Below are 23,296 nucleotides of genomic sequence, written 5' to 3' on the forward strand. Positions count from 1 at the left end.
TCTGCCCTAGTTTAAAATGAAAATTCTGACAATATGCCGCAGAGTGTCATGAATACATTAAGTAGCCTGGAAACATGGTTCAGTCAAAATGGCTTAAGGCTAAACATTTCAAAAACCCACGTGATGAGTTTTAAAACCAAACATTCAAAAAACTGAAGAAATCTGTGTCACTCACAACAATCAAAAATTGGAAGAACTTGACTCAGTCAGGTTCCTGGGAATAGACTTTGCCAGATCTTTGAGTTGGAATTCTCATATAGAATATCTAGCAAACGAATTAAACAGCCTTGCATTTGCAATGGAAATTTTAGCCTGTGCCACTGATATGGCCACCAGGAAAATAGCATATTACAGCTACTTTGAATTGATTATTCGATATGGAATAATTTTTTGGGGAAACTCGGGAAATGTTACATGAATTTTAGAGTTTCAAAAAAGAATCATTCACAACATGTGCTCTGCACAATAAAAGGGTGTGACATAATGAATATGAAGATAAATATTTTAAAAATTAAGATACATGAGTTTCTAACTGAATGATGCTACTGCTCTGTGGAAGATTTCATGAAGGAGAAAGTGATACTTTGAGCTTGATCCCTAAAATGGAATAAAAATTTATGATAGTTATAGCAGATGTAAATACTGTAAGTTTGACAAATTGCAAGTAAATGCTCCACAAAGTATTATTGTAAGTGTGACAAAATTTTAAGTAAGCAAATTGTAACCTTGACATGTCTCCTGTACATCAGACATATGTTCTGAAATTTTGTAGGTTATGAGATGAGTAAAACACATTTCACATAGCAATGAGATAAAAGAAATTATTCAGATAATGAAGGGAGACAAACATTTAATAGTCATGGATGACTGGAAGTCGACAGTAGGGAAAGGAAGAGAAGGAAACATAGTAGGTGAATATGGAATGGGAGTAAGGAATGAAAGAGGAAGCCGCCTGGTAGAATTTTGCACAGAGCATAACTTAATCATAGCTAACACTTGGTTCAAGAATCATAAAAGAAGGTTGTATACATGGAAGAAGCCTGCAGATACTGGAAGGTATCAGATAGATTATATAATGGTAAGACAGAGATTCAGGAACCAGATTTTAAATTGTAAGACATTTCCAGGGGCAGATGTGGACTCTGACCACAATCTATTGGTTATGAACTACAGATTAAAACTGAAGAAATTGCAAAAAGACGGGAAACTGAGGAGATGGGACCTGGATGAACTGAAAGAACCAGAGGTTGTAGAGAGCTTCAGAGAGAGCATTTGGGAACAATTGACAAGAATGGGGGAAAGAAATACAGTAGAAGAAGAATGGGTAGCTTTGAGAGATGAAATAGTGAAGGTAGCAGAGGATCAAGTAGGTAAAAAGACGAGGACTAATAGAAATCCTTGGGTAACAGAAGAGATATTGAATTTAATTGATGAAAGGAGAAAATACAAAAATGCAGTAAATGAAGCAGGCGAAAAGCAATACAAATGTCTCAAAAATGAGACTGACAGGAAGTGCAAAATGGCCAAGCAGGGATGGCTAGAGGACAAATGCAAGGATGTAGAGGCACATATCACTAAGGGTAAGATAGATACCGCCTACAGGAAAATTAAAGACACCTTTGGAGAAAAGAGGACGACTTGCATGAATATCAAGAGCACAGATGGAAACTCAGTACTAAGCAAAGAAGGGAAAACAGAAAGGTGTAAGGAGGATATAGAGGGTCTATACAAGGGTGATGTTCTTGAGGACAATATTACAGAAATGGAAGAGAATGTAGATGAAGATGAAATGGGAGATATGATACTGCATGAAGAGTTTGACAGAGCACTGGAAGATATAAGTCAAAACAAGGCCCGGGAGTAGACAATATCCCATTAGAACTAATGACAGCCTTGTGAGAGCCAGGCCCAACAAAACTCTACCTTTTAGTGAGCAAGTTGTATGAGGCACGTGAAATAACCTCAGACTTCAAGAAGAATATAATAATTCCAATCACAAAGAAAGCAGGTGTTGACAGATGTGAAAATTACCAAACTATCAGTTTAATAAGCCACAGATGCAAAATACTAACACAAATTCTTTACAGACGAATGGAGAAACTGGTAGAAGCCGACCTTTGGGAAGATCACTTTTCGATTCCACAGAAATGTTGGAACATGTGGGGCAATAATGACCCTACAACTTATCTTAGAAAATAGATTAAGGAAAGGCAAACCTACATTTCTAGCATTCGTAGACTTAGAGAAAGCTTTTGACAATGTTGACTGGAATACTCTCTATAAATTCTGAAGGTGGCAGGGATAAAATACAGGGAGAAAAAGGCTATTTACAATTTGTACAGAAATCAGATGGCAGTTATAAGACTCGAGGGACATGAAAGGGAAGCCGTGGTTGGGAAGGGAGTGAGACAGGGTTGTAGCCTACCCCCAATGTTATTCAATCTGTATATTGAGCAAGCAGTAAAGGAAACAAAAGAAAAATTCGGAGTAGGAATTAAAATCCATAGAGAAGAAATTATAACTTTAAAATTTACCGATGACATTGTAATTCTGTCAGAGACAGCAAAGGACTTGGAAGAGCAGTTGAATGGAATGGACAGTGTCTTGAAAGGAGGATATAAGGTGAACATCAACAAAAGCAAAACGAAGATAATGGAATGTAGTCGAGTTAACTTGGGTGATGCTGAGGGAATTAGATTAGAAAATGAGACACTTAAAGTAGTAAAGGAGTTTTGCTATTTGGGAAGCAAAATAACTGATGATGGTCGAAGTAGAGGGGATATAAAATGTAGACTGGCAATGGCAAGGAAAGCGTTTCTGAAGAAGAGAAATTTGTTAACATCGAGTATAGATTTAAGTGTCAGAAAGTCGTTTTTGAAAGTATTTGTGTGAAGTGTAGCCATGTATGGAAATGAAACATGGACAATAAGTAGTTTGGACAAGAAGGGAATAGAAGCTTGGGAAATGTGGTGCTACAGAAGAATGCTGAAGATTAGATGGGTAGATCACATAACTAATGAGGAGGTATTGAATAGAATTGGGGAGAAGAGACATTTGTGGCACAACTTGACTAGAAGAAGGGATCGGTTGGTAGGACATGTTCTGAGGCATCAACGGATCACCATTTTAGTATTGGAGGGCAGTGTGGAGGGTAAAAATCATAGAGGGAGATCAAGGGATGAGTACACTAAACAGATTCTGAAGGATGTACAGGATAGAGTAGCATGGAGAGCAACATCAAACCAGTCTCTGGACTGAAGACCACAACAGCAGCAGCACATAGCAACTGGAGACGATGTTGGGCTTCTGGCATGGGATCACTATGGCAGAGTTTATATGTGGAGGTGTCAGACAATTGGTAGAGGACTTCTGTCAGATAGTCACTGTGATTCCTAGTAATGGTGGTGCAACCTGCGGATAGGATGATTATGTTGGATCTGTTTAGGGGCTGCGTGAGGCTGTTCTTTCTTCTGCTGAAAGGTTGGTGTTTTTATGAAGGGAGCTGGGGAAGGATGGTGATGTCTAGTTGGAGGTAAGAAATTCTTGGAAGATGACCAAGGGGTGGTTAGGTGGGGGGTGGGGGAAGGTCACAGTTAACTTTAGGTATAAACAGGGAGAGGCAAGGTTCAGTGGCTGTGATTGGAGGGATTAGTAGCAATAAGGGCATGAACAGGGAAGAGAGTAGGAATTAGACAAGTTCAGCATGGTTAAACTTGGGTGTAGGGCTGAAGGTAATGTCTTTGGATAGGAATAAAACTTCTGTGGGACTGAGGGTTTGTGGTGGAAATGTTAACAACAGTGTTTTGGCTTTGCTTTGGTTCTGGGTTTTGTGCAGTGTTGGGAAGGAGTTTTGGAGGATGTGGTAAATTGAAGAGGTCAGCTAGGCAGTGTTGGGGTGCTATGAAGTTTTAATGAGGGAGGTTCTATGGGTTAGACAGCATTTAAGGAACATGATGTGGGACTGGGCTTTAACCAGGGAAACAGATACTTCCCTGAACTGGTGCAGAAAGATGAAGCAGTGGTCCATTTTGGTAGGTATGGTATTAGAAAATGGGAAATGGGTGAGTGAAAATGTTGGGTTGTTATAAGAGGAACTGGGTAATATAGCATGAGTTCAGGGAGTGAATGAGACAGAAGAAAATGTGCTGGGAGAAATAGGATGGTTTTGTGGTGCATGTATATTTGATCATGCATAAGATATTGTCACGTGGGAAAAAAGGAGGAAACATAAAATTCTGATGGGAGCAATAGGTGAAGAGGGATTGGTGGATTCAGCAGTTAAACATAGTGATTAGTTGCTGGAAAGTGTTATAACTGTGATCCGATGGATGGGTAATGTGTAGAACGAACAGCATGCAACACAGTCATAACAGCCACAACATCTGCTATAGTTTGTCTGAAAAATCACGCACTGACCACATTGGTCAGCAGCTAAAAAATGTGTGCATAACAAAGGCAATTGTGAAAATGTAGGGAAAGATGTGAGTGAACAATACAAGAAAGGAGTGACGGCTATATGTGCTAGACACATAATGTCATTTTTAGGGGCAGATGGGAAGCAGCACTTCCTGAAGGTGAAGGTGGCATGGGGTCATGAATTGGGAAGGGGAACAGATGGAGGAAGGGTCTGACCCAAAGATTCCCCTTCCTCCTTCCTGCCACCCCCTCCCAATTCATATCACATCATCGCTTTGAGCATGTGCCACTCCCCACCAGCCTGAACATTTGAGTATTATATGCCAAGCCCATGTATACGCCACTTCTCCCTCCCGCATTCCTAACCGGCAAACTGGCTGTCTCCCTCCAAATTACTAGCCACCCACCCCCAGTCCCTCTCCCTGCCTCCCACTTCCCTCTCCCTTTATCGAGCCTGTTCAAAACTACCCCCACCACAGCCAGTCCACCAGCCAAACTATGACATTGGCACTGCTAATCTAGCAAGTTTTCTTTCTTTTGTGTATCCCTATTGACAACTCAATGCTTCTACTTTTTGGTGAGTGGTCTCATTTAATCCAATAGTATTTGTGTTGAAAATGTATAATATTATCACTATGGCTGTCAGTGTTGCCTTTGTGATTGCTGCACAGGATGGCTCAATGGTTTCTCATAGCTCATTCAGTGTAGGTGGCTTCTGTCGAAAAACTTCATTTTTTTTAAGGTCTCCCACAGGTAGAAGTCAAGAGGTGTAAGGTCTGGAGACTGTGGTGGCTACTCAACAGCTCCTCTTTGACATATCCATCGTCCAGGTAGATTTTCATCTAAGTAGACTCTGACTCTCTGTGGCAGTGAGGCAGAGCACCATCTTTTTGTAGGTAAAATCTTTCATTTCTAAACACCTCTAGTATGGCAGGTAAAATTCACGTTTGCAGGATATGAAAATATAAACCTCATTTGTGATGGTACTTTCAAAGACGAGTGGTCCAATCAAACCACGCAAAGACAAACCACACCACACATAACACCCAGTAGATTAAAAACGTCTGTCCAAGTGAACATGAGCATTCCAGGAGCCCAATACATGCAGTTGTGGCAGTTTACTGTACCATTCATTTTGAACTGCACCTCATCAGATCAGATAACCATCCCTGCAAACCATTCATCCTTGCAAAGCATGCCTTCACTCCTCTCAGTACCCCATCCTTCAGTCAAGGTTGTCCTCATTTGTAGCGTGCAGTGATCCTGGAATGCACACTTTCCACTTTGTAATCTCCAGAACTCGCCATATGCTTGATCGGCTTACCCCGCTTTCGCATGGACCCTGCTTCACAGATTTAGTAGGTGACATTGTAAAATGTTGCAACACAGTAGTGCTGGAAGCTGGAGTTGTTGATGCTTTGGTCAGCCAAACCCTTCTTTACACACATCCTATTTCAATATTGCCTTGCATTACTCAAACAACACTCTTAACTTCATTCATTGCTGCATTGTCATCTGCTGGAAAATTCACACCAAGAACCTTTGAGATAACAATGGACTACACTAACATGCAAAATTGGAACAATATATCATTTTGTTCAAGATATTAACTATGAAAGTGTCTACATTTTTTAATTATTAATAACACTGTTCATCTATAGATGGGAGGGTGTGTTGGAATGTTCACAGTTTTCTGGTTTATAAAAGTCTATGTCATCATTGTTTGATTGCAGTTTCATTTTTCGAAATACTTTTCAATGTAACTAAAAGTGTGGTAAATGCTTTATATCTAATCTCTTAGTTATTGCTAATACTTTCTGTGTGAAGAAACATTTTTTGAGTACCAGTAATTTCTCGAATGATTGCTGATTACAGCACTTATGTGAATCTAGCTATATTAATATTAAAACTAATTCTGCTACCTTTTGAGTTTGGTGTTTGGATGACTGGTCTTCCACTTTCTCCTTCTCCCACAATTGTAGATGCTGTCACCCAGAATTCGTACTGCTCTGTTTCCTTCAGACCTCGAACTTCATGAGTGTTTATTGTAGGTCCTACCTTGAAACTCATTGGCTGTAAATAAGGGAATGCAGAAATATTGGAGTATATAGTATAAACAGAGCACAAGAAGTATTAAATTCAATCATATGTTCATTGATAAGATAGGAATCAGCATCATTATTATAGTCAATTTGTATTTCATAAACTGATTATAGTTAATTTATATTTCATCAGCTGATGTGATTGTGAGCCAAAGCTCCATTGATAATTCATAAAATAATTAAACTCATTTGTAAATTTAATTTTTTCCTACGGTTTTACGTTGATGAATATTTAATCTATGCAAAGACAGCAAATATTTGGAGAGCAGCTACCATTCCAGAATGTCTCTAATATAGAGATGGAAAAATTTCCTTACTCTTTCAGCACTGGAAGAGAAGGGAAAGGGAGCAAGAGAGGGGGCAGGGAGAGCAGGCAAGAATGTGTCCGGATAACTGGGATGTCATAAAGTATTTGGCAGTTGCTTCGTCATGTTTCTTACACCTGTGAGGAAAATGTTGATTCTCACATAACTTTAATGTATGTGAAGTCAGAAAGGACTGGTCTAGGAATAATGTCTTTGACTACTAATCTTAAAGTCCTGGGTATTGTGTTTGATCCGTACCACTGTTTAGAGTTTTAGTAAAAAATCTTCATCTATAGAGTCTTAAGACTAAAGGTATAAGCAATCATACTTACTCTGCTGAAAACCATATTGGTGAAATGTCTGAAAAATTTTGAAACAAACATCAACTGAAGATCACAAGTCAAAAGCCAGCTGCTGAATCTTGATGTAGCAGAGGTCAATGACATGAAATGAAAAGTAGATGAAGGTCAGATAAATTTAGTGTATTATCAACTGTATCAATAAATAATGTAATGGAAGTAGGATTCTCTGTGGACAGGAAATCTCACAAAGACTGAGATACTGTTGACAGGAGAGTAATAGGATGATTTTCATCAGAACTTAAACAAAACCAACAACAACAAATATAGTTCCAGTGTACATGTCAATCTCACTAGCAGGAGATGACAAAACAGAGGAGGTAAATGAGAGGACTGACTGGGTAACACAGTACATAAAGGGAGGTGGAAATCTCGTAGTCATGGGGGAAGGGGATTTGAACACTGTAGCAGATCCAATATCCTGCCACTCCAACACCATGGAGGTGAATTTGGAGAGGGAGAGTGATATTATTTGTGTGGCACACAGCTCCACCTTCAGTTCTGTGAATATGGGGTTATAGAACACACGTTAGAGGAGGATGCTCTTCAGTAAAGGAAAGAGAATCTGCCCTGACAGGTTGATTGGCAGTTTGTTTTTCAGTATTGGAGCCTTCATTATGCAGATTCTAGATTACAGCTGTTACCACACAATTCTGGACCTCAACTTTGATTTGGAACTCTGTTTGAATGCATGTTGTGGAAGATTGACATTGACAACAAATATTTGGTCCAGCTTTCCAAAGGAGTATGACATTTCTCTTCACAGCTGACTCCCAATCATTCATGAAACCTTGCTGATATCAGTGACATCAGCAACTAAAATCTGGGCACCAGATATGATCTATGTCTTGGAAAGAGTGTTTCAAACCATATCTGACAATAGCTCACAGTTAACATCAGGCGAGTTCCATTTCTTTTGCCAAAGTAACAACATAATATGTCTAACATCACTAATTTTTATCCTGCACTATAGTCAGAGCAGAACAGTTGGTCAGAATGTTAAGGCTCAAATGCACAAGATGATAACAATGGCAACCTCTGAGGAAGCCCTAATAAGCTTCCTCACCTCATACAGATCAATCTCGGTATGCAACCATAGCACAGCCATGATGCTGTATTGGCACATGCATCATATTATTTTTCGTCTTCTGCACATAACGCAGCATGCCCAGTCATGCCCATACTATTCTTGATCTCTTACATACAGTCAATACTGGAGTGGACTGAAGATGTCTTCACTGGTGACTGAGGACATCAAATGTGTAAAGTGGTTGCCTCAGAGCACCTTGTGTATCATCCCAGTCACCACTATTCACAACAGCTAAGTGATGTTATGTCCTCATCAGCACCCACGTAAACAACCCAGTTTCCCACCACTGCCAACTATGCCTCCCATCTGGTAAAGGTCCACACTGCTGCCTCCCAGGCTTCCACTCACTACGTGCCAGAGCTCCTCGCCTCAACATTCTGCAAGGCATGGTTATCATCTCTGCCCACACTGTAGGCTTACCAAGCCAAGACATAGCCTTTAAGCAATGGAGAGTCTATGGCGAATGAACCACTTTCCCCAACTGTGTTAGTTAGTTACAAGTTCTATAGATCATTTGAATGATACTTTTATCAAAATGATGTGGAACTAGTCAGTTTATTGGAAATGTATACAAGATTACTGTTAACATTAATGAACACATGACTATTTCATTCCTACTCATGCAACTACACTTAAAAACAAGGGCTTTTTTTTATTGGCTACCAGTTTTCAAGTGGATGTCCCATTGCCTGGAGAGGAACAAGTCCTGGAGGCTATGGTTTGGACTCATGTTTCGTGCAGTTGTAACAGTCACTCTCTACTGCATTTTTGACCACTGACTTAGCACCAGTCTTTATTTGCAAATGCTAGGTACTTCACAGCAGTGATCTGCCTAGTTATCAGTAAAACAAAAGTAAGGAAATGAATAGAAGGCAGACTAATGGGATAACACAGTTTCTGCAATAGGAACAAGAAAGAAGAAAGACTTCTTGAGTTCTACAGTAAATTTCAGCTAGTAATAGTAAATACTCTGTTGAAAAATCACAGTAGGAGGAGCCACCAAAAAGGAATGTACCAGATGGAGTACATCATGACAAGACAGAGTTTCCAAAAACAGGTATTGGATTCTACAGACTACCTACAACGAGATATAAATTAGTGATTTAGTAACCATGAGAAACAGACTCAGGTTCAAGAAAACTGTCAGGAATGATCAGCATACAAGGAGGACAGATATTGAAGTATTGTGGAATGATGGTGTGTGTTCAAAGTTCTCTGATGGCAGTCATAGGAGATGGCCAAACTAACTGAGGTGTAAGAAAGGTAACTGGAAAGGAACTGTGGATAACAGGTACAGGTAGCTGGTGGGTACAGGTGGCTGGCAGAGGTGGTGAAGACAGCTGGCTTCGAGTGTGGGGTGCAAACAGAGCTCACAATTGGCAGCATTGTTCCCAGAGTCAATTGGGGTCCTTTGGTTTGGATCCGAGTGGAAGGTCTCAACCAAAGGCTTTGTTGAGTCTTGATGGTCCTCACTGTTGATTTCTAGGCCTGTATTATCGTTTGGGGATTTGTAGAACTCCCATTGATAGGTCAGTGGTGCACTAAACAAAGGAAGCAGCTATTCGGGTGGCAGAGTACTTGCGGAGTGCTCATGAGAGTTTTTTAGGTTAGGCAGTAGTTTAAGGTGTTCTGATGAATACCCACCAGCTGATACACAGCAAGGGAAGTCAAACAGCATTCAGAATAAAGACACTTCAGCCGTCATAATTTTATCCATAAAAAGTATTTGTAATAAAGTTTCCAAATTTACAGCCTTCCAGGAAAGTCCTCGCACTCAAATTATTTTTGGGGTGTGAAAGCTGGCTGAAACCCGAAGAGAGAAGCTCTGAGAGTCATGAAATGTATATTGCAAAGACAGATTAGAAGCCATAACAAAGAGAGTGTTCATTGCAGTTGACAAAAATATGGTCTGTATTGAGGTCAAAGTTGAGCGTAACGGTGAAGTCATCTGGTCACACATAAAAGAAGTAGGTGAAACCAAACTAATTGTTGGATGTTTTTACTGGCCATCCAATTCTGCTGTGACAGTTCTAGAGTCATTAAAAGAAAGACTACGATCAATAGTGCATAAATAACCAGAGCACGCAATACTTGTTGGAAGTGACTTTAACCTACCAAGTATAGACTGAGGCGTCTATGGATTCATTGTGGAGGGTACAGACAGACAGTCATGTGAAATACTTGTGAACATGTTTTCTGAAAACTGTTTTGACCAGCTAGCTCGGCATCCCACATGCAATGGAAATACCTCAGACCTTGTAGCTGCAAATAGTCTGGGCCTTATTGACATTGTCAGTATAGAAACGGGTATTAACAATCATGATGTCATTATAGCAACTCTGATTACAAAAGTTAATAAATCAGTCACAAAGGCTAGGAGAGAGTTTCTGCTGTATAGAGCAGATAAGCAGTTACTAATATCTCACTTAGACAGTGAATTGGCATCACGTAGTTCCAGTAACATGGATGTAGAGGAATTATGGGCAATGTTTAAGCAAATTGTAAATTGTCATGTTCTGGAGAGTTAAGTGCGTAGTAATTGGATAAAGGGTGGGACAGACCCACCATGGCTTAATAACAAAATTCGGAGGATGCTGAGGAAGTAAAGACTGTTGTACTCTTGGTTCAAAAGGGAATGCACAAATGATGACAAGTGAAGTTTGGAAGAGACTCGTGCGTCTGTGAAAAGAACTATGCAAAAAGCATACAACAATTACAATCACCCTTAGCAAAAGATCTGGCAGAGAACCCAAGAAAATTCTGGTGTTATGTAAAATCACTAAGCCGGTCTAAGGCTTCCTCTCAGTCCCTTGTTTACCAGTCTCGTGTGGCAGTTGAAGATCAAAAAGAAAATCAAAGTTTTAAATTTCCCAGTCAAGAAATCATTCACACAGGAGAATCATACAAACATACCATCATTTGACCATCAGACAGATGATGACAAAGTAATAAACATCACTAGTGTAGAAAAACAACTGAAAGATTTGAAAGCAAATAAATCACCAGGTCGGATGGAATCCCAGTTCAATTTTACAAAGAGTAAGCAACAGCATTGACCCCTTACCTAGCTTGCATATATTGTGAATCTCTCACACAGCAAAATGTCCAAAGCAACTGGAAAAAGTGCAGGTGACTCCAGTATATAAGAAGGGTAAAAGAAATTACCTGCAAAATTAGAGACCAATATCCCTAACTTCTGTTGAGTTTGAATATAATAAACTTTCTTGAGACTGAGAGGCTTATCTCCATGAATCAGAACGGTTTTAGAAAGCATTGCTTGGGCAAAACTTGGTTTGCCCTTTCCTCACATGATGTACTGCAAATTGGAAAAAGGACACTAGGCAGATTTCTGGAAAGCATTTAACATGGTACCCCATTGCATGCTGTTAAAAAAGTTACAGGCATATAGGAATAAGGTCACAGATTTCTGATTGGCTCAGAGTCTTCTTAAATAATAGAACTCAGTATGTTTTCCTCGATGGCGAGTGTTCATCACAGACGGGTGTCATTGATAGTGAGTGCCCCAGGGATGTGTGACAGGACTGCTGTTGTTTTCTATATATATATATATAACTGATTTGGCAGACAGGATGGGCAGAAATCTGCAGTTGTTTGTTGATGATGCCATGGTGTACAGTTAGGTGTTGAAGTTCAGTGACTGTAGGAAGGTACAAGACTACTTAGACAAAGTTTCTAGTTGAGGTGATGAATGGCAGCTAGCCCTAAATGTGGAAAAAAGCAAGTTATTGCAGATGAGTAGGAAGAACAAACCTGTAATGTTCAGGTACAGTATTACTAGTGTCCTGCTAGACGTGGTCAAGTCATTTAAATATCTGGGCATGATGTTGCAGAGTGATATGAGATGGAACGAGCATGCGAAAACTGTGGTAGGGAAGGCAAATGGTCAACTTCGGTTTATTTGAAAGATTTTAGGAAAGAATGGTTCACCTGTAAAGGAGATCACATATAGGACACTGGTTCAACCCATTCTTGTTCTTGAGTACTGCTTGAGTGTTTGGGATATGTACCATCTCGGAACTAACGCGAATTCTTTACAGACGAATGGATAAACTGGTAGAAACGGACCTCGGGGAAGATCAGTTTGGATTTCGTAGAAATGTTGGAACAAGTGAGGCAATACTAACCTTACGACTTATCTTAGAAGAAAGGTTAAGAAAAGGCAAACCTACGTTTCTAGCATTTGTAGACTTAGAGAAAGCTTTTGACAATGTTAACTGGAATACTCTCTTTCAAATTCTGAAGGTGGCAGGGGTAAAATACAAGGAGCGAAAGGCTATTTACAATTTGTACAGAAACCAGATGGCAGTTATAAGAGTCGAGGGACATGAAAGGGAAGCAGTGGTTGGGAAGGGAGAGAGACAGGGTTGTAGCCTCTCCCCGATTTTATTCAATATGTATATTGAGCAAGCAGTAAAGGAAACAAAAGAAAAATTCGGAGTAGGTATTAAAATTCATGGAGAAGAAGTAAAAACTTTGAGGTTTGCCGATAACATTGTAATTCTGTCAGAGACAGCAAAGTTCCCAAAGTCTCTCCCATACAGACTGAACACGTGAGGAGGGCACATAAAGCTTTGGGAACTGAAGTGGGAATCCCTGGAGGGAAGGTGCTGTTATTTTTGAGAAAACTATTGAGAAAAAGGATTGCTTTATGTGCCCTCCTCACGTGTTCAGTCTGTATGGGAGAGACTTTTCAGTGTGAGAGGGATGACAGCTATTTAAATGGAGGTACCTGTTGATGGTTAGTGTAACTGATATGGACAGAGGTTATTGAATCATTCAAAAGATGGAGTGGATGGTGGAGGAAATTGTGTGTGTGTGTGTGTGTGTGTGTGTGTGTGTGTGTGTGTGTGTGTGTGAGAGAGAGAGAGAGAGAGGGAGAGAGAGAGAGAGAGAGAGAGAGAGAGAGAGAGAGAGAGAGAGAGAGAGAGAGTGAGAGGGGGGAATTATTATTTTCCACTGATGTTATGGAAATCAGGATGTCAGAGGCTGTAATGGGGTCTCCAAAGACAAATAAATAAATACATTACAATGAATAAGTGATGCAATGAGAACACCAGTACCAAGAGATGGTTTAATTAGAAACTGATTTTACATAGAATATCATTACAACAAACCTTTGTTACATGATGTCTTCCTTTAAAATAGACAGTATAAAGTGTAATAATTCCATTTGCATTCTCAGGAGGTAACCATGAAACAAGTATAGAGTCAGAAGTCAGTGAAATTGCCTTAATGGCAGCTGGTGAGCCAGGAACTGAAAAGAAAGAGATAGCAATTCAAAAAACTGCACTTTTAAAACATTCTAAAGCCAATCTGCTTTTCCACAAATGGGTGAATTAATGAGACTCACTCTTTATTAAATTTGTTTTATTCCTATAGGTATTTACAGTTACATAGTTTTTGGTCAAATAAATCAATATACAATTATCTTACTGATGTGAAACCTGTTGGTTTTCTGCAGGATATTCATGCCTTGTTTGCACTAAAGCCAACAACAATCCTTACCTGAGTGGCAACATTGTCATTTTTACATCTCAAGAAGAGAAAGTCAAAGATAAAAATTGTGTTGTACTGAAGTTTCTTACAGTAGAAAGCATATTAACTATATGAGTAAATAATTGATGAAGTAACTGCAAACTAGTTACAATAATATGAAGTGAATTTATCATTTTCTTTCACAGCTTTAAGTTTCTGAGACCTAATCATACAACTATGCTCTGGAATTTCACAATTCTCCTGTCGTGGTCAGAGAACAGCCATTACCAGGTCAGTCAGCTATAGATATCAAAGCATGCTTCTCCACTTAATTTTATAAAAAGATGGACTGCCTTTATTGATTTATCCTACATAGTGGCTGCCAAGTCATCATCTGCTGGCCTATTCAGCTCTAAGCTAGAAAATTCTTCATTTCTTGTGATGATTAAAATTAACTGTTCAGAAGATAAAAGTAAACTTTATCATAAATTAATAGGAGCGGAAGCAGTGGTTGGGAAGGGAGTGAGACAGGGTTGTAGTCTCTCCCCGATGTTATTCAATCTGTATATTGAGCAAGCAGTGCAGGAAACAAAAGAAAAATTCGGAGTAGGTATTAAAATCCACGGAGAAGAAATAAAGACTTTGAGGTTTGCCGATGACATTGTAATTCTGTCAGAGACAGCAAAGGACTTGGAAGAGCAGTTGAATGGAATGGATAGTGTCTTGAAAGGAGGGTATAAGATGAACATCAACAAAAGCAAAACAAGAATAATGGAATGTAGTCGAATTAACTCGGGTGATGCTGAGGGAATTAGATTAGGATATGAGACACTTAAAGTAGTAAAGGAATTTTGCTATTTGGGGAGCAAAATAACTGATGATGGTCAAAGTAGAGAGGATATAAAATGTAGGCTGGCAATGGCAAGGAAAGCCTTTCTGAAGAAGAGAAATTTGTTAACATTGAGTATGGATTTAAGTGTCAGGAAGTCGTTTCTGAAAGTATTTGTATGGAGTGTAGCCTTGTATGGAAGTGAAACATGGACGACAAATAGTTTGGACAAAAAAGAAAAGAAGCTTTTGAAATGTGGTGCTACAGAAGAATGCTGAAGATTAGATGGGTAGATCACATAACTAATGAGGAGGTATTGAACAGAATTGGGGAGAAGAGGCATTTGTGGCACAACTTGACAAGAAGAAGGGACCGATTGGTAGGACATGTGCTGAAGCATCAAGGGATCACAAATTTAACATTGGAGGGCAGCGTGGAGGGTAAAAATCATAGAGGGAGACCAAGAGATGAATACACTAAGCAGATTCAGAAGGATGTAGGTTGCAGTAGGTACTGGGAGATGAAGAAGCTTGCACAGAATAGAGTAGCATGGAGAGCTGCATCAAACCAGTCTCAGGACTGAAGACCACAACAACAGCAATAGGAGCGGTATGACAGTTGTTGAATTTGATTTTAATATTTTTTGGCAAATATTGTGTGCCTATTGAGTACACAGGAGACAGCTTGAATTCCTAAATTAATGCCAAAGGCTCTGGAACTCTTAAACATGACACATAATATTTTACATTTATCCCTTCAAAAAGAAAAATGTTCAGGGATAAAATAATAACTACAATAATAATAAAGAGTAAAACCAAACAACGGAAAATTTGGAATGGGATAACAGCAGTATTATGAAATGGGTAATTGCTACTCACCATATAAACAAGACACTGACAGACACACAGACAGATACAACAAGAAAACTGCTATACATTTCAGCTTTTGGTCAAAAGACCATCTTCTGAGTAGGAAACAAACAGACATTCACACAAGCACAACTCACATACACATGACCTCTGGTTCTGGCCAGACTCAGTCCAGTGACAGTGGCCTGAGTCAGTGGTCATGTGTGAGTAAATTGTGCTTGTGTGAATGTGTGTGTCTTTTCTACTTCAGAAAAAGTCCTTTTGGCCAAAATTTAAAATGTTTGGTTGGCTTTTGATTGCATCTGTTTGTGACTCTCTGCTATAGGGTGACTAGCAATCTATCTTTTTCATAATAAAGAGTAAAACCAATCAATCTCTGGTGAAAATGTTTCTGCACTGAGGCTTTACCAGTACATAAATGTAGAAATGAGCCTTGATTTCTTTGTTGGATTTGAAATCTTAGGAATGCCTTGAGACTGGATGAAAAATTCAGAGTTTTTCACTATCTTTTGTACTTTGTGTATAAGGCAAAGAAAAGTATAATATGTGCTTGACAGAAGTTAGTCATAAAGACTGAATACAGAGTGAATGAAATACTGTAACTGAGATTTTGTCTGTGCTCAACAAGTGGGCTAGTCGCATCTGCTTTGTGCCTGTTCTCTCTCTATGCCTATGTGGATTTTCCCAGTCACATGAAAGTGTTTAGTACCAATAATTTTTGCAGAAGTTTACGAATAAGAGCTTGAAATCAAAATCACACATTTTAAACTTTTAGAGATTTCTAAGTTTAAGAACATCAGTCGCCTTTGAAATTATCAATTTTAGTACAAAGAAAGGCTATGCTTTGTTCTAATTTGCTTATTTTTAATTTAGTAGTTTCTTTGTGGATATAATTGTGGTGTAGTATTACTATGCATTTGCCTTTTTATTATCTGTTGGTTCTCAGAAGTTAAGGAGGAGGAGGATGTCATTAGAGATGGTGCACAAGCTCTGTTTAGGAAGGATGGAGCAGGAAATTGGCTGTGCAATGGAATGCTTAAATCCAGACGGCATGATGCATGTTTGAACTGTTATCCTCCCAAATGCAGTTCCAGTGTGCGAACCGTTCACTACCTTGCTCGGTCTCTCATAAGACAAAACAGTTAATGCAAATATTAATTGTCAATAGCTGCAGCTGCAGTTATGATTGTACAATGTAACAATGCATATCATAATGCAAATCTTTCACTTCAGAAGGCAATTTCAGTTTTTTTTGCATGTAAAAAATTAAAGTATTTTTCAGTATTGTATATGTAAGTTAACTTGAACATGAGTTCTATTTCTGTGGGTACATTATTTGTCTGAGGTACATCTCAATCCCCTTGCTCCACTCCATTCCACATCTACATTCATACTCTGCAAACTTGTGCGAAGTGCATGCCAGAGAGCACTTCCCATTGTACCAGTTATTAGGGCTGCTTCCCATTGCACTTATGTATGGAATGCAGTGTTGTGCCAACACCCCTCTGAACAGACTTCACAAGCAGTGGCCAGGCAGTCTAGCTAGCTATCTGTAAAGTTACACTGCCAGGGCCACAATACTGCTTGAGGTGATGTGCACGAATCGTCTGCCGAGTCTGCAGCATTTGTGAGCAGAATTACTTAAGGCCATGACCTGACAATGCACCATCTCTGTCCCTACCAAACCAAAGGCATAGCCCAGTCATAACAGAGATGAGTAACTCTACCATAACTATTCACCGCTCAGACCTAACAGTACGTTGTCTTTGACTGCTAATGACACTGAGACGTACTTCGTGTCGGGCAATGGCCCAATGTGTGTTACCCAGCCTGAACTATATCTAGCCATAATCTTAGCTAGCTGGGGCCTATGAGTCACCAATAGATCTGATGCTGCTGATGCTTGAACTAGGGATGGCCAGCTGGGGCGACGAACTAGGGACGACCATCTGGGGCAACATCCAGGGTGATTCCAACTGGCCTTTGGGTGTAGGGTTTGGGTTCATGGACAACATACCACACACCTGACCGTTCACAGTAGTGGCTGAAAGCTCTGCGCCTGCAGCTTGCCACATACTTGACATCAGTCTTCCCTGAGCAACACTTTTTGCTTCTATCCTTTGTTGAGGCAGCACACAGTCAACTGAGCATCCACACCTGCCATGATCTGAGCGTGCTGCCCTTCCCGAGCAGGATACAGCTGCCTGGGGGTCAATGCTTGCCTTCAAGTCACTGCCAGCAACCTCTGTATGAGAATCTCCAATGCTAATGGAGCATTTCTGATTTTGCAACAACCAGTTGCATCCTGCATGCCATTCTGAATTAGCCATCTCCATGTATAACAGTATCCACAACTCACATTATTACACTGGTGTCAGAAGCAGTCTGTGACAGCGATCTACATCATAGGTCATCTGTTTTAAATGTATAGGACTGGTCATTATCCCAGAGACTGCAAAGAGCATGCACAGTTAGCACTCAAGCAAGGGATTAAGTAGTGTTTGTAAAGATGTAAAAGCTTTGTTAAGTATTTCCCTCTTTTGTCCTATTTTTGTAGACTCATGATATGGCTCAGATGAGGGCAAATAACACAGACTTGCATAGATGATTAGATGCATTAAAAGAGGCTTTGTCCAGTTTCTCAGTGCCCATTCTGGATACTAGTGCTGTTACCCCAGTTTCTTCTTTTTCAGGTACAGCATAAGAGAATGTGTTAGTTTTTGTGGACAACCTGTTGACAGCAGAGTTCTTGGTGAGGGGGACATTAGTTATACATTGCTAAGTTATATTTAGAAGGCAGTGTGAAAGTATGTGATGTATCATGAGGAATCAACAAATCCTCAGCCATTATGAGTTCTGAGAAAGCCTATTGTAGTGTCTTAGGAGAATGAATAGTTTCAGATATTATCATGAGCAGTTAAGCAGTATGTCACAAAGACGGGGTGAGTCCACTGAGAGTTTTGTGGACCAAATTAGGAAACTGAATGTAAGTATGTATGAGAGTAAGGAAATTTATGGCATGAATGTGGTCCTTCTGCTGGTGGACATTTCCAACTTATGTATCAAGAAAGGTGCAAGCAAAATTTCAAAAAGGCTTAACAGTGTGCACAGGAATGGTTGTTGTTGTTGTTGTGGCCTTCAGTCCTGAGACTGGTTTGATGCAGCTCTCCATGCTACTCTATGCTGTGCAAGCTTCTTCATCTCCCAGTACCTACTGCAACCTACATCCTTCTGAATCTGCTTAGTGTATTCATCTCTTGGTCTCCCCCTACGATTTTTACCCTCCACGCTGCCCTCCAATACTAAATTGGTTATCCCTTGATGCCTCAGAACATGCCCTACCAACCGATCCCTTCTTCTGGTCAAGTTGTGCCACAAACTCCTCTTCTCCCCAATCCTATTCAGTACCTCCTCATTAGTTATGTGATCTACCCATCTAATCTTCAGCATTCTTCTGTAGCACCACATTTTTAAAGCTTCTATTCTCTTCTTGTCCAAACTACTTACCGTCCATGTTTCACTTCCATACAAGGCTACACTCCATACAAATACTTTCAGAAATGACTTCCTGACACTTAAATCTATACTCGTTGTTAACAAATTTCTCTTCTTCAGAAACGCTTTCCTTGCCATTGCCAGTCTACATTTTATATCCTCTCTACTTCGACCATCATCAGTTATTTTGCTCCCCAAATAGCAAAACTCCTTTACCACTTTAAGTGTCTCATTTCCTAATCTAATTCCCTCAACATCACCCGACTTAATTCGACTACATTCCATTATCCTCGTTTTGCTTTTGTTGATGTTCATCTTATATCCTCCCTTCAAGGCACCATACATTCCGTTCAACTGCTCTTCCAAGTCCTTTGCTGTCTCTGACAGAATTACAATGTCATCGGCAAACCTCAAAGTTTTTATTTCTTCTCCATGGATTTTAATACCTACTCCGAACTTTTCTTTTGTTTCCTTTACTGCTTGCTCAATATACAGATTGAATAACATCGGGGAGAGGCTACAACCCTGTCTTACTCCCTTCCCAACCACTGCTTCCCTTTCATGTCCCTCGACTCTTATAACTGCCATCTGGTTTCTGTACAAATTGTAAATAGCCTTTCGCTCCCTGTATTTTACCCCTGCCACCTTTAGAATTTGAAAGAGAGTATTCCAGTAAACATTGTCAAAAGCTTTCTCTAAGTATACAAATGCTAGAAACGTAGGTTTGTCTTTCCTTAATCTTTCTTCTAAGATAAGTCGTAAGGTCAGTATTGCCTCACGTGTTCCAGTATTTCTATGGAATCCAAACTCATCTTCCCCGAGGTTGGCTTCTACTAGTTTTTCCATTCGTCTGTATAGAATTCGTGTTAGTATTTTGCAGCTGTGGCGTATTAAACTGATTGTTCGGTAATTCTCACATCTGTCAACACCTGCTTTCTTTGGGATTGGAATTATTATATTCTTCTTGAAGTCTGAGGGTACTTCGTCTGTTTCATACATCTTGCTCACCAGATGGTCGAGTTTTGTCAGCACTGGCTCTCCCAAGGCCGTCAGTAGTTCCAGTGGAATGTTGTCTACTCTGGGGGCCTTGTTTCGAGTCAGGTCTTTCAGTGCTCTGTCAGACTCTTCACGCAGTATCATATCTCCCATTTCATATTCATCCACATCCTCTTCCATTTCCATAATATTGTCCTCAAGTACATCGCCCTTGTATAGACCCTCTATATACTCCTTCCACCTTTCTGCTTTCTCTTCTTTGCTTAGAACTGGGTTTCCATCAAAGCTCTTGATATTCATGCAAGTGGTTCTCCTTTCTCCAAAGGTCTCTTTAATTTTCCTGTAGGCAGTATCTATCTTACCCCTATTGAGATAAACCTCTACATCCTTACATTTGTCCTCTAGCCATCCCTGCTTAGCCATTTTGCACTTCCTGTCAATCTCAATTTTGACACGTTTGTATTCCTTTTTGCCTGCTTCATTTACTGCATTTTTATATTTTCTCCTTTCGTCAATTAAATTCAGTATTTCTTCTGTTACCCAAGGATTTCTACTAGCCCTCGTCTTTTTACCTACTTGATCCTCTGCTGCCTTCACTACTTCATCCCTAAAAGCTACCCATTCTTCTTCTACTATATTTCTTTCCCCCATTCCTGTCAATTGTTCCCTTATGCTGTCCCTGAAACTCTATACAACCTTTGGTTCTTTCAGTTTATCCAGGTCCCATCTCCTTAAATTCCCACCTTTTTGCAGTTTCTTCAGTTTTAATCTACAGGAAATAACCAATATATTGTGGTCAGAGTCCACATCTGCCCCTGGAAATGTCTTACAATTTAAAACCTGGTTCCTAAATCTCTGTCTTACCATTATATAATCTATCTGATACCTTTTAGTATCTCCAGGGCTCTTCCATGTATACAACCTTCTATCATGATTCTTAAACCAAGTGTTAGCTATGATTAAGTTATGCTCTGTGCAAAATTCTACCAGGCGGCTTCCTCTTTCATTTCTTAGCCCCAATCCATTTTCACCTACTACGTTTCCTTCTCTCCCTTTTCCTACTACCAAATTCCAGTCACCCATGACTATTAAATTTTCGTCTCCCTTCACTATCTGAATAATTTCTTTTATTTCATCATACATTTCTTCAATTTCTTCGTCATCTGCAGAGCTAGTTGGCATATAAACTTGTACTACTGTAGTAGGTGTGGGCTTCGTATCTATCTTGGCCACAATAATGTGTTCACTAAGCTGTTTGTAGTAGCTTACCCGCGTTCCTATTTTCCTATTCATTATTAAACCTACTCCTGCATTACCCCTATTTGACTTTGTGTTTATAACCCTGTAGTCACCTGACCAGAAGTCTTGTTCCTCCTGCCACCGAACTTCACTAATTCCCACTATATCTAACTTCAACCTATCCATTTCCCTTTTCAAATTTTCTAACCTACCTGCCCGATTAAGGGACCTGACATTCCACGCTCCGATCCGTAGAACGCCAGTTTTCTTTCTGCTGATAACGACATCCTCTTGAGTAGTCCCCGCCCGGAGATCTGAATGGGGGACTATTTTACTTCCGGAATATTTTACCCGAGAGGACACCATCATCATTTAATCATACAGTAAAGCTGCATGCCCTCGGGAAAAATTGCGGCCGTAGTTTCCCCTTGCTTTCAGCCGTTCGCAGTACCAGCACAGCAAGGCCGTTTTGGTTATTGTTACAAGGCCAGATCAGTCAATCATCCAGACTGTTGCCCTTGCAACTACTGAAATGGCTGCTGCCCCTCTTCAGGAACCACACGTTTGTCTGGCCTCTCAACAGATACCCCTCCGTTGTGGTTGTACCTACGGTACGGCTATCTGTATCGCTGAGGCACGCAAGCCTCCCCACCAACGGCAAAGTCCATGGTTCATGGGGGGGACAGGAGTGGTAACAGCATTCAATAAAGTATTAGTGGTGTGCAGCTTACCACAGTCATGTCAGTTAAATATCTAGGCATAATGTTGCAAAGTGACATGTCATGGATTGAGCACGTAAGGTCAGTATTAGAGTAGGCAAGTGGTCAGCTTCAGTTTATTGAGAGAATTCTATGAAAGCATAGCTCATTTATGAAGAGACTACATTTAGAACACTTGTGCCACCCATTCTGGAGCACTGCTCAAGTGTTTGGGGCCTTCACCAGATCAGAGTAAAGGAAGGCATTGAAGCAATTCAAAGATATGCTGCTAGATTTGTTACCAGTAGGTTTGATCAACATAGATGTATTACAGAAATGCTTCATGAACTCAAATGGGAAACACTGTTGAGGAAGTTTACAGAATTAGCGTTTGTGACACACTGCAGAACAATCCTACCCCTCCAACACACATCTCACATAAGGACTGTGAAGACATTATAAGAGAGACCAGGCCTCATAGGGAAGCATATAGACAGTCGAGCCATTTGCAAGTGGAAAAGGAAAGGGAATGACTAGCAGCGGTACACCTCTGCCGTGCACAAGTCACTTGTGGAGTATGTATGTAGATGTTGATACAAGCATCAGAGTACTGTAGATATAATACCAGGAATGGTGGAAGAGCTACACACATAAAAAGTAGAATAAAGCCACAGGCCATACACCTAAATGAGTAATGCATTGCATAGATCTTTGAATAATGTACTCAAGTAATAGACTTGGAAACACTAGGGAGTGATTCTAGCAATGTACAGACCTCAATACTTATTCACATGAAGTAATTTTTTTAAATCTACTTTATAGAAGTAGACTGCAGTGGCTACTTCTGCCTATTAATGTAAAACTGGTCTAGTTTCTCGTCCCTGAAGGCTCTCCTTTATAATATAATTTACAAAACACAGTGTATGAGTAAATGAATGAATATGAGTGCCAGGAAAAGTAACACATTTTCGAACCATTTGAAGTATTCTGCACCATACAATATTATTATGCACAAGATCCATTAAACATTCATCAAATTAATTAATCCAGTATACAGAGAAACTGTTTCATTTTTCACAAATAATGGCCATGACCCAGCAGTTGATATCTCAGATTCATTGTCATTTGGTCAGAACAATTTATGATGTCTGTCTTGGTCACCATCATGAGGGCTAGTCAAATATTTAATTAAAACTTTAAAAAAAGTTAAGCAATGAATTATTTGCCTTTTTGTAGTTAGTTAGCTGCTGTCCTGGTATGTATGAAATATGTAAGCCACAGTCCTGAAGCACTCTGCTAGAGGAGCCAAAACAAAATGGCACACCACATTGATAAAGTGGAGTATCATACCATAATTGTTTCCCACATTTGAAGGAAAACAAAGTGACAACATTCCATACAG

General features: G+C 39.8%; 1 protein-coding gene across 1 annotated transcript in view; it reads right to left on the reverse strand.

Annotated features, from left to right (window-relative positions):
* Positions 1-23,296, reverse strand: part of LOC124780155 (Down syndrome cell adhesion molecule-like protein Dscam2) — a 436,971-nt gene that overhangs the window by 103,329 nt on the left and 310,346 nt on the right. Inside the window, exons 23-24 of the mRNA XM_047253760.1 lie at positions 13,417-13,547; positions 6,339-6,489 (exon numbers count right to left, since the gene is read on the reverse strand). Coding sequence (XP_047109716.1) covers positions 6,339-6,489; positions 13,417-13,547 — 282 coding nt within the window. The remainder of the gene's footprint in view (positions 1-6,338; positions 6,490-13,416; positions 13,548-23,296) is intronic.

This window comes from Schistocerca piceifrons, chromosome 1, assembly GCF_021461385.2.
Source record: "Schistocerca piceifrons isolate TAMUIC-IGC-003096 chromosome 1, iqSchPice1.1, whole genome shotgun sequence".
Classification (NCBI taxonomy): domain Eukaryota; kingdom Metazoa; phylum Arthropoda; class Insecta; order Orthoptera; family Acrididae; genus Schistocerca; species Schistocerca piceifrons.